Raw genomic sequence first — 19,543 nt, forward strand, 5'->3', positions numbered from 1 at the left:
CTTGATCAAGCACCTTATATTGGATATCCAGCAAGGAAAGCATATGTATCTTTAGATCTGAGGAAACCTGTACAGATTTCTGGGCTAAAGAAGCTGTTGATTCAAACACACCGATCAAGTACTCGACTGTCATCCGATAATACTTGCGTCCACATCAAGATCATCACGCCCGCTGAGGTATTTGACGTTATCCTGAGCAACGCTGATTCTTTTAATCAGGTCTTGTGCACACGCAGATACAGCGCATCAAAATACCAGGAACAATGGAAGTTGTTTTCGGCCGCTACTTGAGCCACCGGAAAATATACTATACATTTCAGGTTATGCCACATGATAAATAGCTCGACTCCTCACTTAAAGATCAGTGTTGCAGATTCATCCAAGGCTACACCTCACACCTGCATGTACAGTAACTTTCCCTAGCTTACATTCTTTCCATTTCATCTCACAGCTCATAGTCCAGATAATTACTTGTTTTTCGCCTTATACCTGCACCAGTTACATGCCAAGCCCAGCAGCGGATGCGTGGGTCATTGGACTTGTTCTGTCTATACCAGTATTGCTGACTTAAATATTCAGACTCGGTCCGAGCCTCCTCGGCATCATGTTGAATCTCATTTTCTATGGTATACGGTGCACCCAATTTCTCTTCTATTATACAACATTTAAAAAGTCGGTCCACCGCCTTGATGAGCGAGCCGCACTCTCACAGCGAAAACAGGGATAACAAGTTCATCAAAACAATCGTGATACTTTCAGCATGGATCATTGCATTCGTCGCACTATGAAGTTGACTGGACTTGACAGGTCTATATGCTCCTTGCTCTCGACACGATTAGAGCTGTCTTTGACATGGTTTACCTCTACGACTATCTGATCATTCACTTTGGTATGTTTATCGCCAAGGACCTAGTGAGACACAGCTAACGACGGCGAGAAGGCGATGTGGAATACTTAGCAAAGGCAAATTGGGGTATGTCTACCTAGTTGCGACTCTTTTGAATTATTAACTCGTTTTCTCTTTCAAGTTTTCGATGTGGATCCCGCGATTAATGTGAGTCGTTAGTATTCTAGTGGGTCATGTATGTAATCCTTACCAAATCAGGGTATCACAGGCGGCATAGTCCAAGCTTTCCTGGCATGGCGAGTCAAACGCTTGACAGGAAAGACTTGGACGGCTGCTATCATACTTTTCTTCGCGTTCGTAGAAGCATGTGCGTTCTTTATTGCGTTACATTGACCAATGTGAAGCGAACTTATGATGATAGTGAGCGCAATTGGAACAGCTGTTGCATGTAGATTCGTTCCCGAGTTCCAGGATTTTCAAAAATTTGAGGAGGTAGTTGTTTTGTGGCTTGCTAGCGCTGTCATTTGTGATGTTATTATCACGGCCTCTTTGGTATATTACCTCGTTCGTTTTTTCTCCTTTAATATCGACATTGGAATCACTGACACATAGGCTCACAGAACAAGCATAAGCAAGGTTTTATTTGGAGTGACACGGTCATCGACCGGATCATTGCCCGTAGGTTTCTTTATATTGTTTACGTACGTTGCTTATACAGCAGTTTTGCAAAGTCACTGTACAGACTGGAATGATCACCGCTATTTGGGCGACGGTCCACATGATTCTCTTCTTAAGTTCGGTATGTCCACGTTACCTTTGCTTTGAACAATATCAATTTCTGCTAAACATCTTTAATAGACTGGTGGAATGTACGCAATTTTTAGACATCCGTAGCTCAAACGCTGATGCCACAGCACCAGTCATTTGATATTTAATTACATGCTTGGCAGTCTCTATTCAAACTGCCTCATGTCAACGCTGAACGCAAGGGTATACTTGAAGGATATGTCCGACTCCAATGCGAATTCATGGAACGACCGCAGCACAGAAAGGTCACTGGTAAGTCAGCATAAAATAATGTCTTAGGTCGTTTTCATTGTTTACTCGTCACAAAATTAATCACAGTCCAATGCTTTTAAGATGCAACGAGTTCCGAGAGGCATGGATCACGCGAAACCCTGTGTAAGCTCTGTCATTATGTGTGAATTAGCGACTAACCAGTTCTAATCAGGTCTTTGTCGAGGTCGAGTCTCATGAATCCGTTGAACCGCCGAAACCTACTGGGTTAGATGTGAACCAAGGGCACGCAATATTCATTGACAACAACGCCTCCGTGTAATCTCAGCAGAAGTTGAAAGTTACAGACTACAGGAGTTAGGGGAATGCATGACATTTTATATAGTTTACATGCCCAATCGTCGTGACTGATCGATTTTTTGAAAGCTTCGATAGATAATAAACCTATGAGCTTGTACCATGTCGAAGTCACATTAATTTAGTACCGCGTTCACAGCTTCAGCTCATCAGCTGAGCTAGATCACCCAGGCAGCGTATTAATAGCTATCAGGTACGGACAGGCCCCGTCGACTGAATTGCCTCGTCATGATGCTCTTGAGTCTGCCCCTGGCAGAGCCATGCTGCGTTTGCTGGTGAATCGTCGTATTTCTCTCACAGAGACCGAGACCATCTGATATGCCACCTCATAGAATGGAATCGAACCATATGCCACTTTGCAAGATTCAATCCCAGTAATCTCGGTCAAGCTTAGCATGCGGGCGTATATAAAGCCTCGGTAGGCGGCCCTTTGACCAACATCGCGGCCTCTTCCTCACTGGTGCTAGCAACTTTGACACTGAACATGTTTCCTCTCGCGACTCTGACTGTCGCCGCCGTTCTCTGCATGGCAAATGCGGCGAGTGCCAAATATGTCTTTGCGCATTTCATGGTGGGTACTTTCCTGCTTTTGGGGGCCTGCAACGCCAAATCAGAAGGGTTCGTCTCTTCCGTTAGGCTCAAAACTCCTACTCTTACGCGCAAAGCGACTGGGTGAACGACATGACAACTGCCAAGAATATTGGCATCGACGGTTTTGGTACGTAGTTGGTGTAATAACTGCCAACGGACTCGAGGTCGAGGCTCACCATCTGTTATACGTGTAGCTTTAAATATAGCCAACGGAACTGATTACGAGATCGACCCTCAGCTCGGGTACGCATACGCGGCGGCGGAACAGGTTGGCTTCCAGCTGTTCTATTCATTTGACATGTCCTACACGTGGGACGCCGCCACGATTGCCAGCGTCGTTGCGAGCTACGCATCAAGCTCGAGCGCGTTCCGCTACGGCGATAACAACAACCTTCTTGTGTCAAGCTACTCCGGCGAGAGCTACGGCGACTCGTTCTGGTCGGGCGTGAAGAGCACTCTTTCGGGCCAGGGCATCGACATCACGTTTGCCCCCGCGTTTACGTCGTATCGCGATCCGTCGGAGAATACGACGCTGCTGTCTACGTTCCCGTCTATTGACGGATTCTTCAACTGGTGGTCTTGGCCCGCTGATGTTGATGCCAACTTGACCACCGCAACGGATGTCGCGTACCAGGCCGCGGCTGAATCCCGTGGTGGACCCTACATCATGGGTACGAATCATTCTTGACTCGCTTAGATAGGTTCTGACTTCATCCGTTGCAGCTGTGTCCCCCTGGCAATTCAAGAACCTCAACGCTGGCTCAGACACGGATTGGGTCGAGTACAGCGACACTCTCTGGGACTACCGCTGGCAACAAGCCTTGGAGGTCCAGCCTGACATCGTCGAGATTGGTGCGCTACGAATAGCTCCTATAAAATACATCCTCATGGCTTTTATAGTAACCTGGAACGACTACGCCGAATCGCACTACATTGGTGATATCAACCCCAACGTAAGTATAAGCGTAAGACACTAGGACGGTTCACCGCTCACTTAATTTGGTCTAGGTGAATCTCGGCACAGAAGCACCTCTCTATGTTGACGGCTTTGTCCATGCGGCCTGGCGTGATGTGGCACAGTACTACATCTCGTGGTACAAGACCGGCGCCCAGCCTTCCATCTCGGTATGTGTCGTGACTCTCTATGTTTTACTTGCGAGCTAACTACCGGGTAGGACGAGGAGGTAGTCTTTTGGTACCGCGCATACCCCAAAGGCGTGACCTGTAGCACTGGCAGCCTCCCCCGCAACGCCGACTTCCCCGCCGACGCCGTCTTTGCGATCGCTATGCTCGGGTCGCCTGCGACCCTCACTCTCGCTATTGGCTCGCAGGAGACGAACTGGAGCGCGCCCGCCGGCCTCTCCATGGGGTACGTCCCGTTCCCGACCGAGGACGCACAGATTCCGTACATTGAGGTGAGCCGTGATGGCACGAAAGTGTTCGACGGATACGGCTCGATGTATGTCAATCAAACGGGCTGCGATTACTACAACTTCAACCCGTTCGTCGGCAAGGCGCCTAACTAACTTTCATGGAGGAGAGATTTCTCTGGAGGCTTATTTGATACGTTTCGGTCTGGTCATATGTATAGACGATTATTTGCCACCTTTTTGAAGATATTCTGGTGATTTTTACAACTGTCATGGAAAGAACGCCACCCCGAAATATGGCCCACTTGTTTGGTAAGTCGTAGGCACCGCCGTCTCTTCAAATTCAACTAGTACTTGCGACGTATGGCGAGCGCTAGCTTGATGGCGAGGTCGAACGTTGGTATCGTGAATTGTATGAAGCGGAGCCAGACACGATACAAGATATTTAGTACGAAACAGTTCATTTGGGACTCCCAGTCACACTATCCAGTATTTATTGCAGAACGCCACAGTCGCTATCGAATCATCCACATCATACGACAGTAGCGAATAGTTCACTCAGGGGCTTTCCAACAAGCGCCCATAATTTCTCACGCCTCCCACACAAGTTCCCCCGGCATCCAACACCGAATCCTCACCACAACATGTAACCAATAGAATGAGTATCCCTTTCTCGAGGATGGATACCGTTCTTTAACCTCTGATCTCTCTACCAACGACTCATTATCCATTGTGGTATGTCTGGCTCGAAAATTCTACAGGTCGGCGCGCACTGGCCAGGCATAGACCAAATCAAGCACCTGGTGATCTTGTACGCCCTTCTTTCAACTTCCCAACCACTGACCGACCTCACCTTCGCTTTATGCAGCGGAGATTCGTACTCCACCGTCGGTTATGACACCAGCATGCCCCACCCAACGCACAAGAACCCGCTGGGAGTTGTGTTCCCCGGACGCACGTACAACGAGCGCGACAAGCCGAACTGGGTGGGGCACCTCATTCAGTCGTACCGCAAGAAGACGAAATCGCACAAACTCGTGTACGACTACGCAAGTGGTGGAGACACGGTTGGCGGAATGCGGAGGCAGGTCGAGAACGAGTTCGTGCGGGATGTAGGGCAGCGGCCGGAGTGGGCGCCGTGGACGAGCGACGATACGCTGTTTGGTGTGTGTCATGGCTTGTAGGTGCTTGATGCGTGTCTCTGGCTGATGCGAGGAACAGTGAGCTGGATTGGCATCAACGACTGCGCGTGAGTGAACGCTCCGCATTGTTCACTTCGCGGCTCCCTCGGCTCTGCTGACCCAATTAGCTACGGGGGCGAGTTCAATACCCAAATTGACACGCTCATGCAGCTCCAAGAAACCCTCTACACTTCCGGCGCGCGCAACTTCCTGTTCATCGACGTCCCGCCCATGGAGCGCTCACCAGCCGCATCCGGTACGTCTTCTCCCACTCCCTCCTTTCACCGAGCTCATCCATTCTACCGACCGCCAGCCGCAGTCGCCTCCAAAACCCCCGGCTTCGATTCAGCCACAATCCGATGGAACACTCTCCTCGCCTGTTCAGCCTCGCATTTCGCGCAGGCCCACCCGGGTGACACAACCGTGCTCCTCTTCTCAGCACACGACGTCCTCACGCGCGTGCTCGACGACCCGCGCGCGCACGGCTTTCGCGGCGGCAGCGCAGACACGTCGAAGGCGGGCGGGCGGATCTGGTCCGACAGGCTGCATGTTACGAGCGCAGTACACGGGGTCGTCACGAGGGAGCTGCAGTCGTTCTTGGACGCTGTCCAGGCGAGCGAGTCCAAGTATGGAAGTGGAACGGCGGCGGGCAAGCGTCGTCGGACTTGGTTCGGTCTGCTGGGTGGTATTAAGCTGCCTGCGAGGCTGAGGACGAGGTCTGCTTGATTTGTCTGTTATTCGGGACAACACAACGGACGTCAGTGCCATTCTTGGCCTGGCATGGAAGCAAATCGCCAGAGACGCGAGGGTAGCGCAGGTCTCGCTGCCATAAGAGGAGGGCGGGACATGAGAGGCACGAGAAAGGGCGAACGTTTTACATTTCAATGGCGGGACAAGTTCGCAGACTTCGAAATTAATTCCGGAAACCTCAACCAGCTCAGGCTCGACCCGTTTCCCATGATGACATCTGCATTTTCTAAATACTCGTAGGATAATACAAGCTCAATAACTATAACCGATTTCGCCAATTTCAGAACCAAGACATAACCACCAGATCAGCTAAACAATTCGGTATCACAGATACCAATATAGATATCAACAGCAACAAAGAAACCCTTAGATCTAACTCTCGAAGCAACATCAATGACCTGCAAAGAGACGACAAGTTAGCGAAGGATAAGGCAGAGAAGTGAATAAAGCTCACCTATCTAAGCAGAGTAGGTAGTGCCGATGTCACCGAACTTGATGTTCGAGTAGATGACCTGCGCGTTGGCCGCCGAGCTCTCGACGTCGGCCGGAGCACCGGATGTCGTGGCGCACGTGCCGCGAGCGACACCGGGCGTGCTGGCGTCGGCGGTGGTGGGGTAGTCGGAGTCGAGCCAGAGCATCTGCGCGGCGTAGTCGTCCCACACGCTCAGGACGAGGACGACGCCGGCGGCGAACGAGTCGCCCATCTTGGCGAGGCCGCCGTGCGAGCTGAACGAGTCGGTGTCGCCGAACGCGGTCTTCTGCGCGGTGCAGTAGTCGTCCGTGATGCTGTTGTACGTCGAGAGGCCGCTGATGTCCGTGTTCGAGTTCTGGATGACCTTGCCGTTCTGCACGTACAGGCGGCGGATCTCGGAGAGCGTGCCGGTGGTGGTGTTGTCGGAAGTGAGGAACTGGGTGACGACCGTGAAGGGCTGCGAGGTGTCGACGGTCTCGCCGCTGCCGTAGAAGGTGGTATCGCCCATGCGGTACGAATTGAAGTCGCACCCGTCGGGGTCGCACACGCCCGCGTAACGGCCGTAGTCGCCGCCGCAGTCGGCGCCCGTGCACTCCGTCTGACCGTTGACCGAGCAAGGGTGAGGCGTGTACGCCGCGGAGATCGAGTTGGCCTCCCAGACGTCCATCTCGCTGCAGCACGAGCCCAGGGAGCCCGTGCCCGAGTTGGTCGACGTCGACGTCCAGTTCTGGAGGTTGGCCTGAGGTAAAAGCTACGTCAGCAACCCGAGCAATGAACTACCGAAAGAACCAAGAAAGGACTCACTACTCCGTTGATGAACTTGATATCACGTGGGCACTGCGAGTCGCAGTACCCGGTGCCGTACTGAGCACCGGCCTTGTTGGTGGAGTACTTGGACAAACCACCGTCCGCGTCCATCTGCGAAAAGTAGAGCGCGCCGTTGAGGCCACACGGGAGCTGGCTGACGTCGACGGTGAAGGAGAACTCCTGGTTGAGGGGGTTGAACATCTGGTAGTGCGTGTCGTCTGCCATGAGGTACACACGCGAGCCGACGTTCTTCTGCGACGACTGGGTGACGAACTTGAGGGTGAGCGCGTCACCGGACGTGGTGATGCCGTAGGTGCCCTCGTAGTCCGCGCCGTCAAGCGCGCACTGCTCCGCGCAGACTTCGGCGGACGTGCAGATGGTGGTGTCCCATTCGTTGCCGGTGTAGCAGTTGGTGTAGCCGCCGACGGTGTGCAGCCAGCGCCAGTTAGCGTCAAGGACAACGCTACCAGAGCTCTCGGTCGTGCAGCCCGAGGACGTGCACTGGGACCAGGTGAGGGTAGGATGGGTCTCGGCAGTCGAGGTACCAATCTGCTGGGCAGAAGTAGCTGCCGCGAAGGCGAAGGCAAGGAGGGTTGACTTGGGGAACATGGTTGTTTTGAAGCTGCTGTGATGCAGAAGTTGGAAGGCTCGGAGAAGTGACTGACCGATGATGGCATTTGGTGATCTTCAGCCTCGTTATATAGTGCAAAGTTTATGGAGACAAAGAGCAAGAAAGCAGTACGGATAAAAACCGGCGACGGAGTAAACCCTCCTGTTTCCCCGCGCAGGGTAGAGTTCCAAGGGACCGAGAGCCAGCGCCGCGAAGGAGGGCGTGAGTGTTCTGGACGGAGAATGTATGCAGAAGAACAGACGACCCGTGATGAGCCGAGTACAAGGAACAAGGTCAAGCTTTTCTCGTTCTTCATTTTCGCAGACGTAACCAAGAGATCATCAGAGCGCGTCGGCGGTAGAGCTTGAGGGCGAATTAGTACCCACGTCCATTCCTTGTTGTTACGCACCCCGAAACAAACTAAAGGCGGTCGTAAAAAACATTCTCGAAACAAGCCAGAGAGCACCAGACATGCAGCCAGCAGGCTGATAGAAAGCAGTCAGATCGCGAGATGCTCATTATCCACGGCCATTGAAATTTGCCTGGGTGGAGGATACGCGTGAAGGGGCTGCCCACAAAGAAAGCCAACTGCCCAAGCCCAGAGAGATCCGAGGTATCCAAGCTCATGCCGAAGGAGAATATCCGAGATGAAACCGCCCATTCAAAGGAAATCGATCAGCAGCAAGGGAAACATATGACACAGAATGCTTGACACAAAGTGCAAAGACGCCGCATATAACATGGTCCTCGCAGGTGGTCGTTGCAGAAGGTCAACCAGGCACGGACGAGCGCGAAAATAGCTGCTCCTTCCTTTTGTGGCTGAAACCACGTGCGAAACTCAATAGCATCTCCGCATCCCCGCACTCCCCCACGCTCCCAAAAACCCCTAACCAGACCCTGTGACACGCCCAGAAGTCTGGAAAAACGCTCGCTACCGCCGCGCACATCAGAGCAGGAAAATTCTCGCCAGATGTGCAACGGATGTGTGAACGACTTTAGCACAACTGACGACGAACCATACAATTCTGCGGGCATGCGGACATACACTCGTCACCCCGCTGGTCTTCTCCTGTGCCAACCGCCCCTCCAAACCCCTGAGCCATATGTCGCCGAGGATCCGTCCGCTATGCCGGCGTGCCTTGAGCTCTTCCCTCGCGCTACGTTGATCACGCCGGCCCGCCCGCACACCGCTGCGATTTTCCGAGTATGAGCAGAGGAAAAAGCTCCCTGGTATTGTTACAGCCCGATTGGCTCACGCAGCAAATCCCGAAGAAAAGAAAGAGAGAAGGGTACCTCGGCACGGCGATGAAAGGAACGTAGGTGATTTATCCGATGCGCGAGTGAATATATTGAGTCCATCGCGAAGGCATACATGCGCGATGCAGAGCAAGATTAGATCTAGAAATACTAAACGCGAGAGCGAGATTGACTGAGGTAGGGTAAGAGTAAAGCGAGTTAGGCTACATGTGGAAATGCGTACGGGGAGAGTGAGTTGTAGATGTAGAATTGTGTAGGAGTAACAGAGGTATCGCATGGTGATTGTTTAATCATGCCTCACTCGTCTTCAAAAACTCAAGAATCATGTCGCTCACGAACGATGAATGCGTGAGAGTGATCTCGTGGCCGCCGTTTCGTATGGTGGCGAGTTTCGCGTTTGGGATTAGTGTACACATTCGAGATGCGTACGAGTATGGCACGGTTTTATCTGCCGTGCCCTGTCGGATCGTTCCTCTATCAGAGTGCTCGAGTGCTGTAAGGTGATGATAACGTACATGGATGAGGAGGACGTCTGTATTCCGCTCGCCAAGCGTCCGGAGTTCGGAATGAAGCCCACGGATGGGGCCATCGCGCAGACTTGAGGCGATTGCGGCGTTGAAATAAGGAAGATGGGCGGATTGGAGACGTACGAGCTTGTGATCGATGATATCAGGATGAGAGTGTCGATCAGCAATCACCAGCGACATACCTGCATCACCTCGTCTACGTCCGATAGCTTTCCACCGTCGTCGGCCTCTGAGGCATTTGACTTGGCTAAGCGGCGCATATATTGCTGTCAAACTCGTCAGAAATCGGGGCCCACGTGGCGGACGTCATGACGTACTTGGAATGGTCCCAAGCTGTATAAACTTTGTACGAGTGGCGAGGACATGAACTTCACGGTCTTTGGTATGTCCCAGGACTAAGGCGTATGATTGCATCATGGTATCCATAAGGTGAGAGATGAAACGGAAAGGAGTGAACGTACGTCAATGATGCCAGCCGACGCTATCAGCACGGTCTTACCCGACGTCAGCTGAGGAAACTGGGCCGTGAACGCTGCTGCGACGCCTCCTCCCATCGAAAGGCCGATTATATGCGCGCTGTCCCAGTGTATGTGCTGCATGAGTAGGGCGAGTTGGGTGGTGTACAGTCTCGTGTCGTATGTAGTTTTCGGTGCATCAGTATATCCTCGCCCATACAGATCTGCACAGGAGTATACCAACGTTAAGTTCGACGACGGTCATGACAAGAGATGTAGGCTTACCGTAGAGCATAACACGGTACCCACGCTCTACAAGTACTGGTGCAATGTTCTTCCACACGATAGAGGGAATCGACAACCCGTGGATAAGGACAACCTAGAATCATACGACATGAGCCGAATACAACCACCACGCTGCACCAGCCAGGTCCATCCTGGTACATAAGTAACATAACGCACCTTCTCTCCATCCTCCGGTCCCATAATCCAATACCGCACCCGTCCATACGGAAGAGAGACATACGCGCCGCCGGGGTAGATATCCTTAGGGTAGCACGATAACGCGTGCAGATCGGGGGAGAGGCTTGACAGCGACGGGTGCACGTGGAGCGACGTTGGCGGGTTCGGGAAGTGCGAGAAGAAGTAACTGAGCAGCAGGAGTGGCGGCAGGAAGATGAGAGGAAGTACGAGACGGTGCGACGTCCCCATCGTGTTAATAGTTAATGTGTGGGCTCAGGTTGGGAGGTTGAGGGAAATCGAGGCGAGGGGTCGGAAGGCGCGTGTCTTAAGCGAGTTTCCATTTAGGGGTCTGACCACGTGCTCTTGGGCATTGACCCCTCCGGATCCCAGTAATTTTAAACAGTTGTGTCGATTCGTGTTCACGCGCACGTCTCGTCCTCGACCCACAGGAGTACATAGAGAAGTCAACGCGCTGGCCTCCAGGTATGTCTCAACTATACACATGTTTCGAAAGACGACACACGTTCTCACAGTGACGGCCTCAACTTGGGCCTCACAATGTGCCTCACCTTCGTGTATGCGTGTCACCTAGCTCGGTCTCTCCCAAGTACCGATCAGACTCACTCGAACTCACTCGAACCTTTGTTGCGGTTGAAATAGGCTCCCTTGGATGAAGTATTAAAAAATCCACCCGCCGAAAACATTCTATGAGGGGCCGTGCCTTAATGCACATCATGACATAAGTATCCTCTACTGCTCTTTCTCGACTTCTAACTTCGATTACGAGCACCGTGACAATTTGAACACTTTGTCTACTACTTTGGATGACCAGACCCCTCTCACCAGGTACGACGAAACATGGGCGCTCGGAGGTGCTCGGCGAATCATATGACGCTGCTTAAAAGTTCCACGCTATGGAACAGCCATCAAACATTCTTGCCGTCTCACGACCCGAGTCGCCAACTGGCCGCGACCGCCTCTAATTCCTTTGTTTCATCTGGTAGTACTCTTTCAAACAACTCCGCCACTGTCGTCAGTATTCTTATGTGCATTCGATAGCAAAATCGCTAACGACTTTTGGATGATGCTGAAGCATCTCCCTATCACAATGATCTCTATTATACACCTGTGCCACTGAATCACCGCTTTTTATTGCTGTGCAGTACTGCTTTTCATCTCAGTACGTGCATGCGCGCTGCAACAGGCTTCAACTACTCCCGGTTGTGCCGTTTGTTGTAAGTCTAGTAGCGAGGCACGTGGCGTGATAGAGGATAGTCTACGCGCGGCTCGGGACCGTGTGACTCTCCACTCTCTTCTCTTCTCCTCCTCGACGGTGCTCTGCGAGGCCTCCCTGTTCCATCCACCCTCCTGCTCGCCCGCGCCGTCACTCGTCACTCTTTGTTTCCTGTCCCTCACTCCTCCAACTGCGCACTATCCTTCACAGCTTTCCCCCGTCTTCCTTTACACCATCGCCTGCCCCCCCCGAAAATCTTCCGCCAGCCATGTCTGACCCCACGAACGAAACCTTGCCAGACTTCTCCACCCCGGAGTTCACCTTGGACAGAGAAGCCATGCACGAGGACCCCTTGCAAGTGGACCACGCAGCCGCCGCCAAAGCCCTCGAGCGGCGGTGGGCGGTCGAACACGCCCGACGTCTAGAAGCCTGGAACCGCCAGGTAGAAGTCTCCCGGCTAGCAGAAGAGCAAGCAGCCGCCGACCATGCGGCCGCAAGCGACCAGGAGGCCCAGGCCCAGGCAGCGCTGGCAGCCGAAGCCCTCGCCGAAGACCGCAAGAAGTACAAGCACAAACACACCCCCGTCCCCGACCGCCCAATGCCCGACACCCCGCAGGCCATCGCCCACCCCTTCGCCGTCAGGCGCATGGAGGAAGGTGAGCCCAGCGAGATATGGTGGTGGACCCCCGCCGGCATACGCTTCGCTGCCACCGCCTCCCTCGACCCAGACGGCGACGCGCTAGTCCAGGTCACCAATGCACTCACAGGCGTTGCGGAGTTCAAGCCAGCCGTCGCCATCCGCGACCCCAAAGCGCCAGTCGTAAAAGACCGGTACCTCTCCTACGAAGACCTAGCATTCGGGACCCCCCTCATGATCACCGCCATGCGCGAGAACAACTGGGAGCCGACCCGCGTCAACTGGCTTTACAAGTTCTGGTCCGCCATCCTGTCCCACCCATGGTGGTACCGACAAGAAGGCGCCGGCCTACACCGCGCCGCTCTGCTCCAATACCAGGAGGAACAGCGCGCAGCCTGGCACCGCGCCCTGAAGGCCAAGGTGGGCTACAAACTCGAGATCAACGAGCGCCACCTCGACCTCGTTCGCGAACGGCTCTTCTACCAAGTCCTCTACCGGACCGACGGCCAGCTCCGTAAGTAGTACCCCCCCCCTTCTCGCAGTCCACGTTCACAGCTCACATCGTTTCCCCCTCGCAACCCGCGAACTGGTTTTTCCCCCCCACACCGCCACCCACCCCCCTCTATGCCCCCTGTCCCCCCATGCCCCTGCCACATCATGCCCCTGCCCCCTGCCACGCCCACGCGGCCCACGTTTTCTCACTTGCTCCCGCCCATGCGGCCCACCTGCCCCTTTGCCTCAATGCCACCCACCCACCACCTTGCCCCACCACCAGCGCATGCAGCGGCCGCCCCTGCCACGCCAACCAACCGGCCGGCACGCGAGGCGCGCCGCCGCGCAGCTTCCCAGGAGCCCGACGACGCCGGGGAACGCCCCCACAAGCGCGCCAAGACTTTTCCTGCCCCATCCAACCCCGACGATCCCAAAGCCATCTGCTCCGTATGTCTCGGCCGCAACCCCCACAAGGTTATCGAGTGCAAGCTCAGCCGCACCTGGGACGGCAAGAACGACACATCCGCCACCAGAGGAACGAAGGGAAACCTGCAACTCCGCTCATCGGGCCGCCCCCTCTGCGCGTCATGGCAGCAACCCGGCAGCTGCAGGGAGAAGGACCACCCCGCCCGCCACGTCTGCTCCGGGTGCCTCAGCACCGGACACGGGGCCCACTGGTGCACTCGCGCACAGAAACCGCTACCCGAAAACACCATACCCCGCTGATGTGTGGGAACGCGAGCTACGCGCGGCCGGATCCCTGGAGCAGCACGCGCACGTCATCAAAGGCCTCCGTCACGGTTTCGTTTTAGACTTCCCTGTAATCTCGTCTACCCAATCACCCCCTAATGACAAATCCGTCGTCATGTACAAAGACGCTTTCTACGATATCGTACAGAACGAACTAGCCAGAGAACGCTACATAGGCCCCTTGCCCCTTAATACCATAGAATCGCTCATCGGTCCATTCCAGTCGTCCCCTCTATCCCTCGTCCCGAAGCCTCACAAGGTGAACAAATTCCGCCTCGTCCAAAATTTTTCCTTCCCACTACACACCTCTCCTTCCACCCCTCTACCCTCCGTAAATTCCTTTACCGATGCAGATAACTTCCCCACCACATGGGGCACTTTCAAAGTCATATACCTGCTCGTGTCCAGGCTTCCCCCAGGCTCCGAACTAGCCACACGGGACATCTCAGAAGCATACCGCACGGTTCCTCTCCACCCATCACAGTGGCCCGCAGCCGTGGTCCGTATTTCTGACACAGACGGCGTCATCGACACGTGTACAGCATTCGGCGCCCGGCCATCAGGCGGCATCTTCGGCGCGGTCGCTGACGCACTGCTCGAGATCATGCGTCACCGGGGCGTTGGCCCGCTGGACAAATGGGTCGACGACAAATTCCTCGCACGCATCCTACGCGAACATCTGGAGGACTACAACGCCAGCCGAGCGCAATGGCACCAGGGCATCGCGCGCCTCGGAAGACAGCAAACGGGCAGCAGAACCTGGTACTGCAACCCCTCCGACTCCCCATACCTCGACGACGAGGAGTTTAACGAGGACTGCTACCACCCTATCCGGGATCTCTCACGGTCCTCACCACGCTCGAGCCACGACCGCCTTTTTTCGTACTGCATGACGGACGTCGGCGAAATCACCGGCCCCCTAGGCCCACCCTGGGCCCTGGACAAGGACCAACCCTTCGCGCCATCGACAATTTTCACCGGCTTCAAGTGGGACATGCGAGGTTTGAAAGTCTCCTTATCCCCCGAGAAAGCCCAGCGGTACACCGACACCATCGCCGAGTGGCACGAGCGGCGCACCCACACCCTCAAGGACGTCCAACGCCTGTACGGCAAACTCCTGCACGCAGCCACGGTCCTGCGCGAGGGCAGAGCTTACCTCCTCGGCCTCGAGGCCATGCTGAGCGTGTGCGGGAAAGAACCGCACAAGAAGGTCCGACCGGACAAAACCATTGCCCCCGACCTCAAATGGTGGGGGAGCATGCTCTCCTCCGGCGGCGTCCGTTCCCCCATCTCTCCCCCATCCCCTCCAGTCGTCCTCCAAGCCTACTCGGACGCCAGTTCAGGTGTAGGCATTGGCATCGTCATCGGCCAACGCTGGCAAGCGTGGCGCCTGCTCCCTGGTTGGCGCACCCGTGATGGAGAGAAGGACATCGGATGGGCAGAGGCAGTGGGATTTGAGCTCCTCATCCTCGCCGTCACTCGCCTGTTCCATGCTGACACGGACCTGGTCGTCTTCGGAGACAACACCGGAGTTGTTGAAGGCTGGCAGCGTGGACGCAGCCGAAACCGCGCTGTCAACAAGGTTTTCCAGCGCATCCACAAACACCTCCGACTCCTCCCCCACCGGTTCCGCATCATCTCGGCGTACGTACCCAGCAAGCTCAACCCCGCTGACGCCCCTTCTCGAGGCATCCATGGCACCCCCAACCTCACAATCAACCACGTTCCCGTCCACCCTGACCTTGATCCCTTCATCATCCTCGCCGACCCCACCGCTCCTCACCCGGCGCCTGGATCTGGCATACCAAAGCCAGATCACCCCACCCGGCTCCGCCAGCGCGCGCACGCCAACGCCGAAACCCGCCGCCTACAACAACGAGACGACACCTTTATCGACGAGGCAACCCGCGATGACGCTTGACCGCAGCACGTCGTACCGACGCTTCAACGCCCCCCTCCCGACGCAGTCAACCGCCGCACCCTCCCCCCCTTCGCTATCGGCCGACGCGCGCGCCCTCATCCCATCCGAGTACCGCCCGCCCTGCAGGGCCAACGAGCGCGTGCTGCGCTGGAAGCCTGCCGTCCCGTCGCCACGCCTCACTGAATCCCTGCCCACTGACCTCGTGACCTCCGACGCGGAGTTCGAGAGGATCCTAGACGTCTACGCAGGCTCCTGGCGGGAGTCCACAAAGAGCGTGTACGGCTCGGGCCTCCTCATCTACCACCTGTTCTGCGACCGCGAGAAGGTGCCTGAAGAACGCCGGTGCCCCGCCTCCGCCATTCTCCTCTCAAAGTTCATCACTACCTGCGCCGGGTCGTACTCTGGATCGTGCCTGGACAACTACGTCGCCGCCATCGCCGCGTGGCACCGCCTCCACGGCTTCCCCTGGCTGCTACCCGCCGACCAGCAGGCCGGCATCCTAGAAGGCGCCCGACGCCTCGCCCCCGAAAAGTCAACGCGCCCAAAACGCGCCCCTTTCACCGTCGACGATATCCTGCGCATCCATAGCGTCCTAGACCCCACGAACTCGTGCGACGCCGCCGTCTACGCGTGCCTCGTAGTGTCCTTCTACTGCGTAGCCCGGCTGGGCGAGTTCACGGTACCGTCCACCGACGCCTTCAAGGCCAACCCCCGGAGCTACATATCCCGCCGCGACGTTGCCGAAGTTGTCGACCGCAACGGACTCAAGGCCACCCGTTTTCACATCCCGAAAACAAAGACCTCCCCCGTGGCCGGCGCCGATACCCAGTGCGCGTCCCAGTCCGACGCCACCGATCCCATTACCGCCCTCAACAACCACCTGCGGGTCAACGCCGCCCCAACCGACGCCCACCTTTTCGCGTGGCACCACCCCAAACGAGGGATCGTGGCCCTCTCCAAGTGGCAGTTCCTTCGCCGGCTGTCTGCGGCGGCGGACACACTACAGATCCCACTGGCCAAGGGCCACGGCATCCGCATCGGAGGTACCCTCGAGTACCTCCTCCGGGGCGTGCCTTTTGAGGCGGTCAAAGCCATGGGCAGATGGGCGGGCGACTCATTCACGGTGTACCTCCGGAAACACGCCGTCATCCTTGCCCCGTACCTCCAGGACTCACCAGTCCTGGACCCATTCACAAGGTACACGCTGCCGCCAGCCGCGTGACTCAGGTACGCCACCTCCTAAATACTGCGGGTTAAGCGCTTCGCCTGCTCGCGTCGCTGACTCCTGATTTTTGGGAAAGCAGCTTGTCTTGCCGCTGTTTTAGGAACCTCGTTTCGGGCCGGAGGCCCTCAGGGCTTCACCCACTCTCCTTACATCCGCTTCTCTATACGTGCCGCATGTCATTAGTATATTCTCGGACTTCATATTGCATATCTGCTTCTGCCCGGCATCACTTCGTCCCGTTAGCTGCGTAGATGTAAGTCTAGTAGCGAGGCACGTGGCGTGATAGAGGATAGTCTACGCGCGGCTCGGGACCGTGTGACTCTCCACTCTCTTCTCTTCTCCTCCTCGACGGTGCTCTGCGAGGCCTCCCTGTTCCATCCACCCTCCTGCTCGCCCGCGCCGTCACTCGTCACTCTTTGTTTACCCGCCCACCACACCCTCTCTGGAGGCCACAGTGGTTTTAAGAAAGTTTTCTCGGCAACCCCGTCCGCTGGGACGCAACCCATGGTCGCCTGGCCGGTCTTTCTCCCATGGCTCTTACGTCCCCCTGGACGGGGATCTTCCCCACTACGCCTAGCGCGCCACCATTACGTAGACCCTGACTACGCACCCAGGCCGTTAAAAACCCCAACCCTCCTTCCCCACCCTCCTCACCAATCATGGACACAACCCACCACTCTCAGCATATTCCTGTCGCCATCGTCGCGGACCTCCAGATCGTGGGCGTGACCACCATCATCGTGGAGCGGGCAGAGCCAGCGGAGGACACCTCCACTGTTCCCCCCACACCTGCCTTCATCCTCCGGCGCATCGTCAGCCCTCGCGGCCGCGCCCTGGCCGTGGGGGACCGCATCTCTGCTTTCCTCAAGCGCGACCCCAAGAACCCCAACAGCGGAGACGTCCTTGCCTTCCGCGGAGAGATATCAGCCAGCCAGACGGTCGCTGACCAGGAAGCCCCGACGCACCTTCGAGTGGGCCCCCGCGACCTCATTGGCTACACGGAGGAGTTCTCCAACCTCAGACCACTCCACAAGGCGCCAGTCACCCTTTATGCCTCGAGCGCAGCCCACCACCCCATCCCGCTTCCCAAAGTAGCTCGCACTCTGGAGCCCCCTTTCCTCTCCTGGCTGCGCCAGCTCATCCGCGCCACACGCGGGCTCGGAGCCTCTAACCCCTCCCCCCTGAAGGCCTGAACCCTGGACCCAACCCCGTCCCTTTCCGGGACCATTCAGTCAGGTCAGGCCCCCAGAGACCCGCTCCCGCGCGAACACAGATCCAAGACACGCCCCCTCTGTCACACCACAGAGCCCGGGCCTGCAAGACCCGGTTTTCAACATACCTTACTATCCTTTCTTAACCACTGTCCGACGCTTGGCCCTGTCACAGCGCGTCGAGACAAGCTCCATCGGTGCCCAGCCCGCCCGCAGCTTGTCTTGCCGCTGTTTTAGGAACCTCGTTTCGGGCCGGAGGCCCTCAGGGCTTCACCCACTCTCCTTACATCCGCTTCTCTATACGTGCCGCATGTCATTAGTATATTCTCGGACTTCATATTGCATATCTGCTTCTGCCCGGCATCACTTCGTCCTGTTAGCTGCGTAGAGCATAGCCTATGATTTGACAGTTAAAGCCAAAAGTGTCGACGTCGGACCCTGGGATCAAACACGATGAAGTGGTATGTATGCTCAGAGCGCTTCCGCCAAACGATCGTAGCTTTTCCTCTAGGACCAACCAGACTGTCTTCTCAAGTTCGATGCCCACTGTTACGATTCTCCTGGATGACCAGTCCCCTCTCATTCAGTATCAGGGAACTTGGGGGTATGGAGGATCTGCAGGCGATTCATCCGGCAGCTAGTGCGTCTCTTTCTTATGTATCGTCGTACTACCATTTACGATGCAAATCCACAGCTATTACCTTGGCACTTACACTGTTAGCAGTAAACCTAACGAACAGTCAGCGACGTTCACCTTCAGTGGCACGGGTTTCACCATATATGGCAGCAACCGTAACGACCATGGCGTGTTCCAAGTCAGCGTAGACGGACAGACCTATAAGAATAACTCGGATGCATCTGTCGTCACGTTGCAGCAGGTACTTCTCAGCCGCACGAACCTAACCCAAGGCCTGCACGTTTATCTCGATGACATTATTATCTGGTCTAGCTCTGTCGCTGAACACGTCAAGAACGTCAAACTCGTCTTGGAAGCTCTGCGAGAGGCGAGTCTTTTCTGTTCTCCCAAAAAAACCGAGTTGTTCGCCACCGAAGTTGAATTTTTAGGACACTTCATCTCTGCTCTCGGAGTACAAGCTGATCCCTCAAAAACAAAAAAAAGTGGAAGCCCGCCGAGAGGCGGGAACACTAAGATCGAACGAAGACAGAACAGAAACGGCAGTGATCGGATAAGGTGTATCGAGGGTACAGGAGGGAGCAGAGCAGATAGCTATCTATCGTAGGCGAGCTCATGTTCGTATATATAAGAAAATAAGAGACGAAGACGTATCAGGAAAATGAATGTCTGAGGCGCGGTATCGGGAAGGTAGAATGACAATGAAGCAAGTTCGGAGCGGAAGCATAACGGAAGT

General features: G+C 55.6%; 8 protein-coding genes across 8 annotated transcripts; 6 read left to right on the top strand and 2 right to left on the bottom strand.

Moving 5' to 3' along the window:
• Positions 1 to 583: 583 nt before the first annotated feature.
• CONPUDRAFT_64551 (uncharacterized protein) lies at positions 584 to 1,933 on the top strand (the record flags this gene model as incomplete). The annotated part of the gene is made up of 9 exons (XM_007775150.1): positions 584 to 672; positions 722 to 746; positions 808 to 889; positions 938 to 986; positions 1,252 to 1,411; positions 1,468 to 1,525; positions 1,579 to 1,646; positions 1,706 to 1,716; positions 1,768 to 1,933. Coding segments are annotated over 9 exons (708 nt in total), but the record flags the coding sequence as incomplete, so codon positions are not given.
• A 737-nt stretch (positions 1,934 to 2,670) lies between these two features.
• On the top strand, positions 2,671 to 4,452 carry CONPUDRAFT_111458 (glycoside hydrolase family 71 protein). The gene is made up of 7 exons (XM_007775505.1): positions 2,671 to 2,792; positions 2,858 to 2,939; positions 3,007 to 3,483; positions 3,536 to 3,664; positions 3,713 to 3,765; positions 3,821 to 3,937; positions 3,988 to 4,452. The coding sequence occupies exons 1-7, from the start codon at positions 2,706 to 2,708 to the stop codon at positions 4,336 to 4,338; spliced, it is 1,296 nt and encodes a 431-aa protein (XP_007773695.1). The 5' UTR covers positions 2,671 to 2,705; the 3' UTR covers positions 4,339 to 4,452.
• Positions 4,453 to 4,919: 467 nt separating this feature from the next.
• On the top strand, positions 4,920 to 6,404 carry CONPUDRAFT_131126 (carbohydrate esterase family 16 protein; the record flags this gene model as incomplete). Its single annotated transcript, XM_007775506.1, has 5 exons — positions 4,920 to 4,993; positions 5,051 to 5,346; positions 5,404 to 5,431; positions 5,492 to 5,619; positions 5,677 to 6,404. 5 exons carry the CDS (start codon positions 4,920 to 4,922, stop codon positions 6,087 to 6,089), a joined length of 939 nt encoding a protein of 312 aa, XP_007773696.1. The 3' UTR covers positions 6,090 to 6,404.
• A 167-nt stretch (positions 6,405 to 6,571) lies between these two features.
• CONPUDRAFT_131130 (glycoside hydrolase family 7 protein) lies at positions 6,572 to 8,001 on the bottom strand (the record flags this gene model as incomplete). The annotated part of the gene is made up of 2 exons (XM_007775507.1): positions 6,572 to 7,324; positions 7,390 to 8,001. 2 exons carry the CDS (start codon positions 7,999 to 8,001, stop codon positions 6,572 to 6,574), a joined length of 1,365 nt encoding a protein of 454 aa, XP_007773697.1.
• A 1,548-nt stretch (positions 8,002 to 9,549) lies between these two features.
• On the bottom strand, positions 9,550 to 10,952 carry CONPUDRAFT_64593 (alpha beta-hydrolase; the record flags this gene model as incomplete). The annotated part of the gene is made up of 7 exons (XM_007775154.1): positions 9,550 to 9,717; positions 9,775 to 9,912; positions 9,987 to 10,052; positions 10,104 to 10,181; positions 10,248 to 10,465; positions 10,527 to 10,620; positions 10,704 to 10,952. 7 exons carry the CDS (start codon positions 10,950 to 10,952, stop codon positions 9,550 to 9,552), a joined length of 1,011 nt encoding a protein of 336 aa, XP_007773344.1.
• A 1,253-nt stretch (positions 10,953 to 12,205) lies between these two features.
• On the top strand, positions 12,206 to 13,096 carry CONPUDRAFT_158505 (uncharacterized protein; the record flags this gene model as incomplete). The annotated part of the gene is made up of 1 exon (XM_007775508.1): positions 12,206 to 13,096. One exon carries the CDS (start codon positions 12,206 to 12,208, stop codon positions 13,094 to 13,096), a length of 891 nt encoding a protein of 296 aa, XP_007773698.1.
• A 2,630-nt stretch (positions 13,097 to 15,726) lies between these two features.
• Positions 15,727 to 16,959, top strand: CONPUDRAFT_64336 (uncharacterized protein; the record flags this gene model as incomplete). Its single annotated transcript, XM_007775134.1, has 1 exon — positions 15,727 to 16,959. One exon carries the CDS (start codon positions 15,727 to 15,729, stop codon positions 16,957 to 16,959), a length of 1,233 nt encoding a protein of 410 aa, XP_007773324.1.
• Positions 16,960 to 17,621: 662 nt separating this feature from the next.
• CONPUDRAFT_158507 (uncharacterized protein) lies at positions 17,622 to 18,155 on the top strand (the record flags this gene model as incomplete). Its single annotated transcript, XM_007775509.1, has 1 exon — positions 17,622 to 18,155. One exon carries the CDS (start codon positions 17,622 to 17,624, stop codon positions 18,153 to 18,155), a length of 534 nt encoding a protein of 177 aa, XP_007773699.1.
• Between the last annotated feature and the right edge of the window lie 1,388 nt (positions 18,156 to 19,543).

This window comes from Coniophora puteana (assembly GCF_000271625.1).
Source record: "Coniophora puteana RWD-64-598 SS2 unplaced genomic scaffold CONPUscaffold_14, whole genome shotgun sequence".
Taxonomy (NCBI): Eukaryota; Fungi; Basidiomycota; class Agaricomycetes; order Boletales; family Coniophoraceae; genus Coniophora; species Coniophora puteana.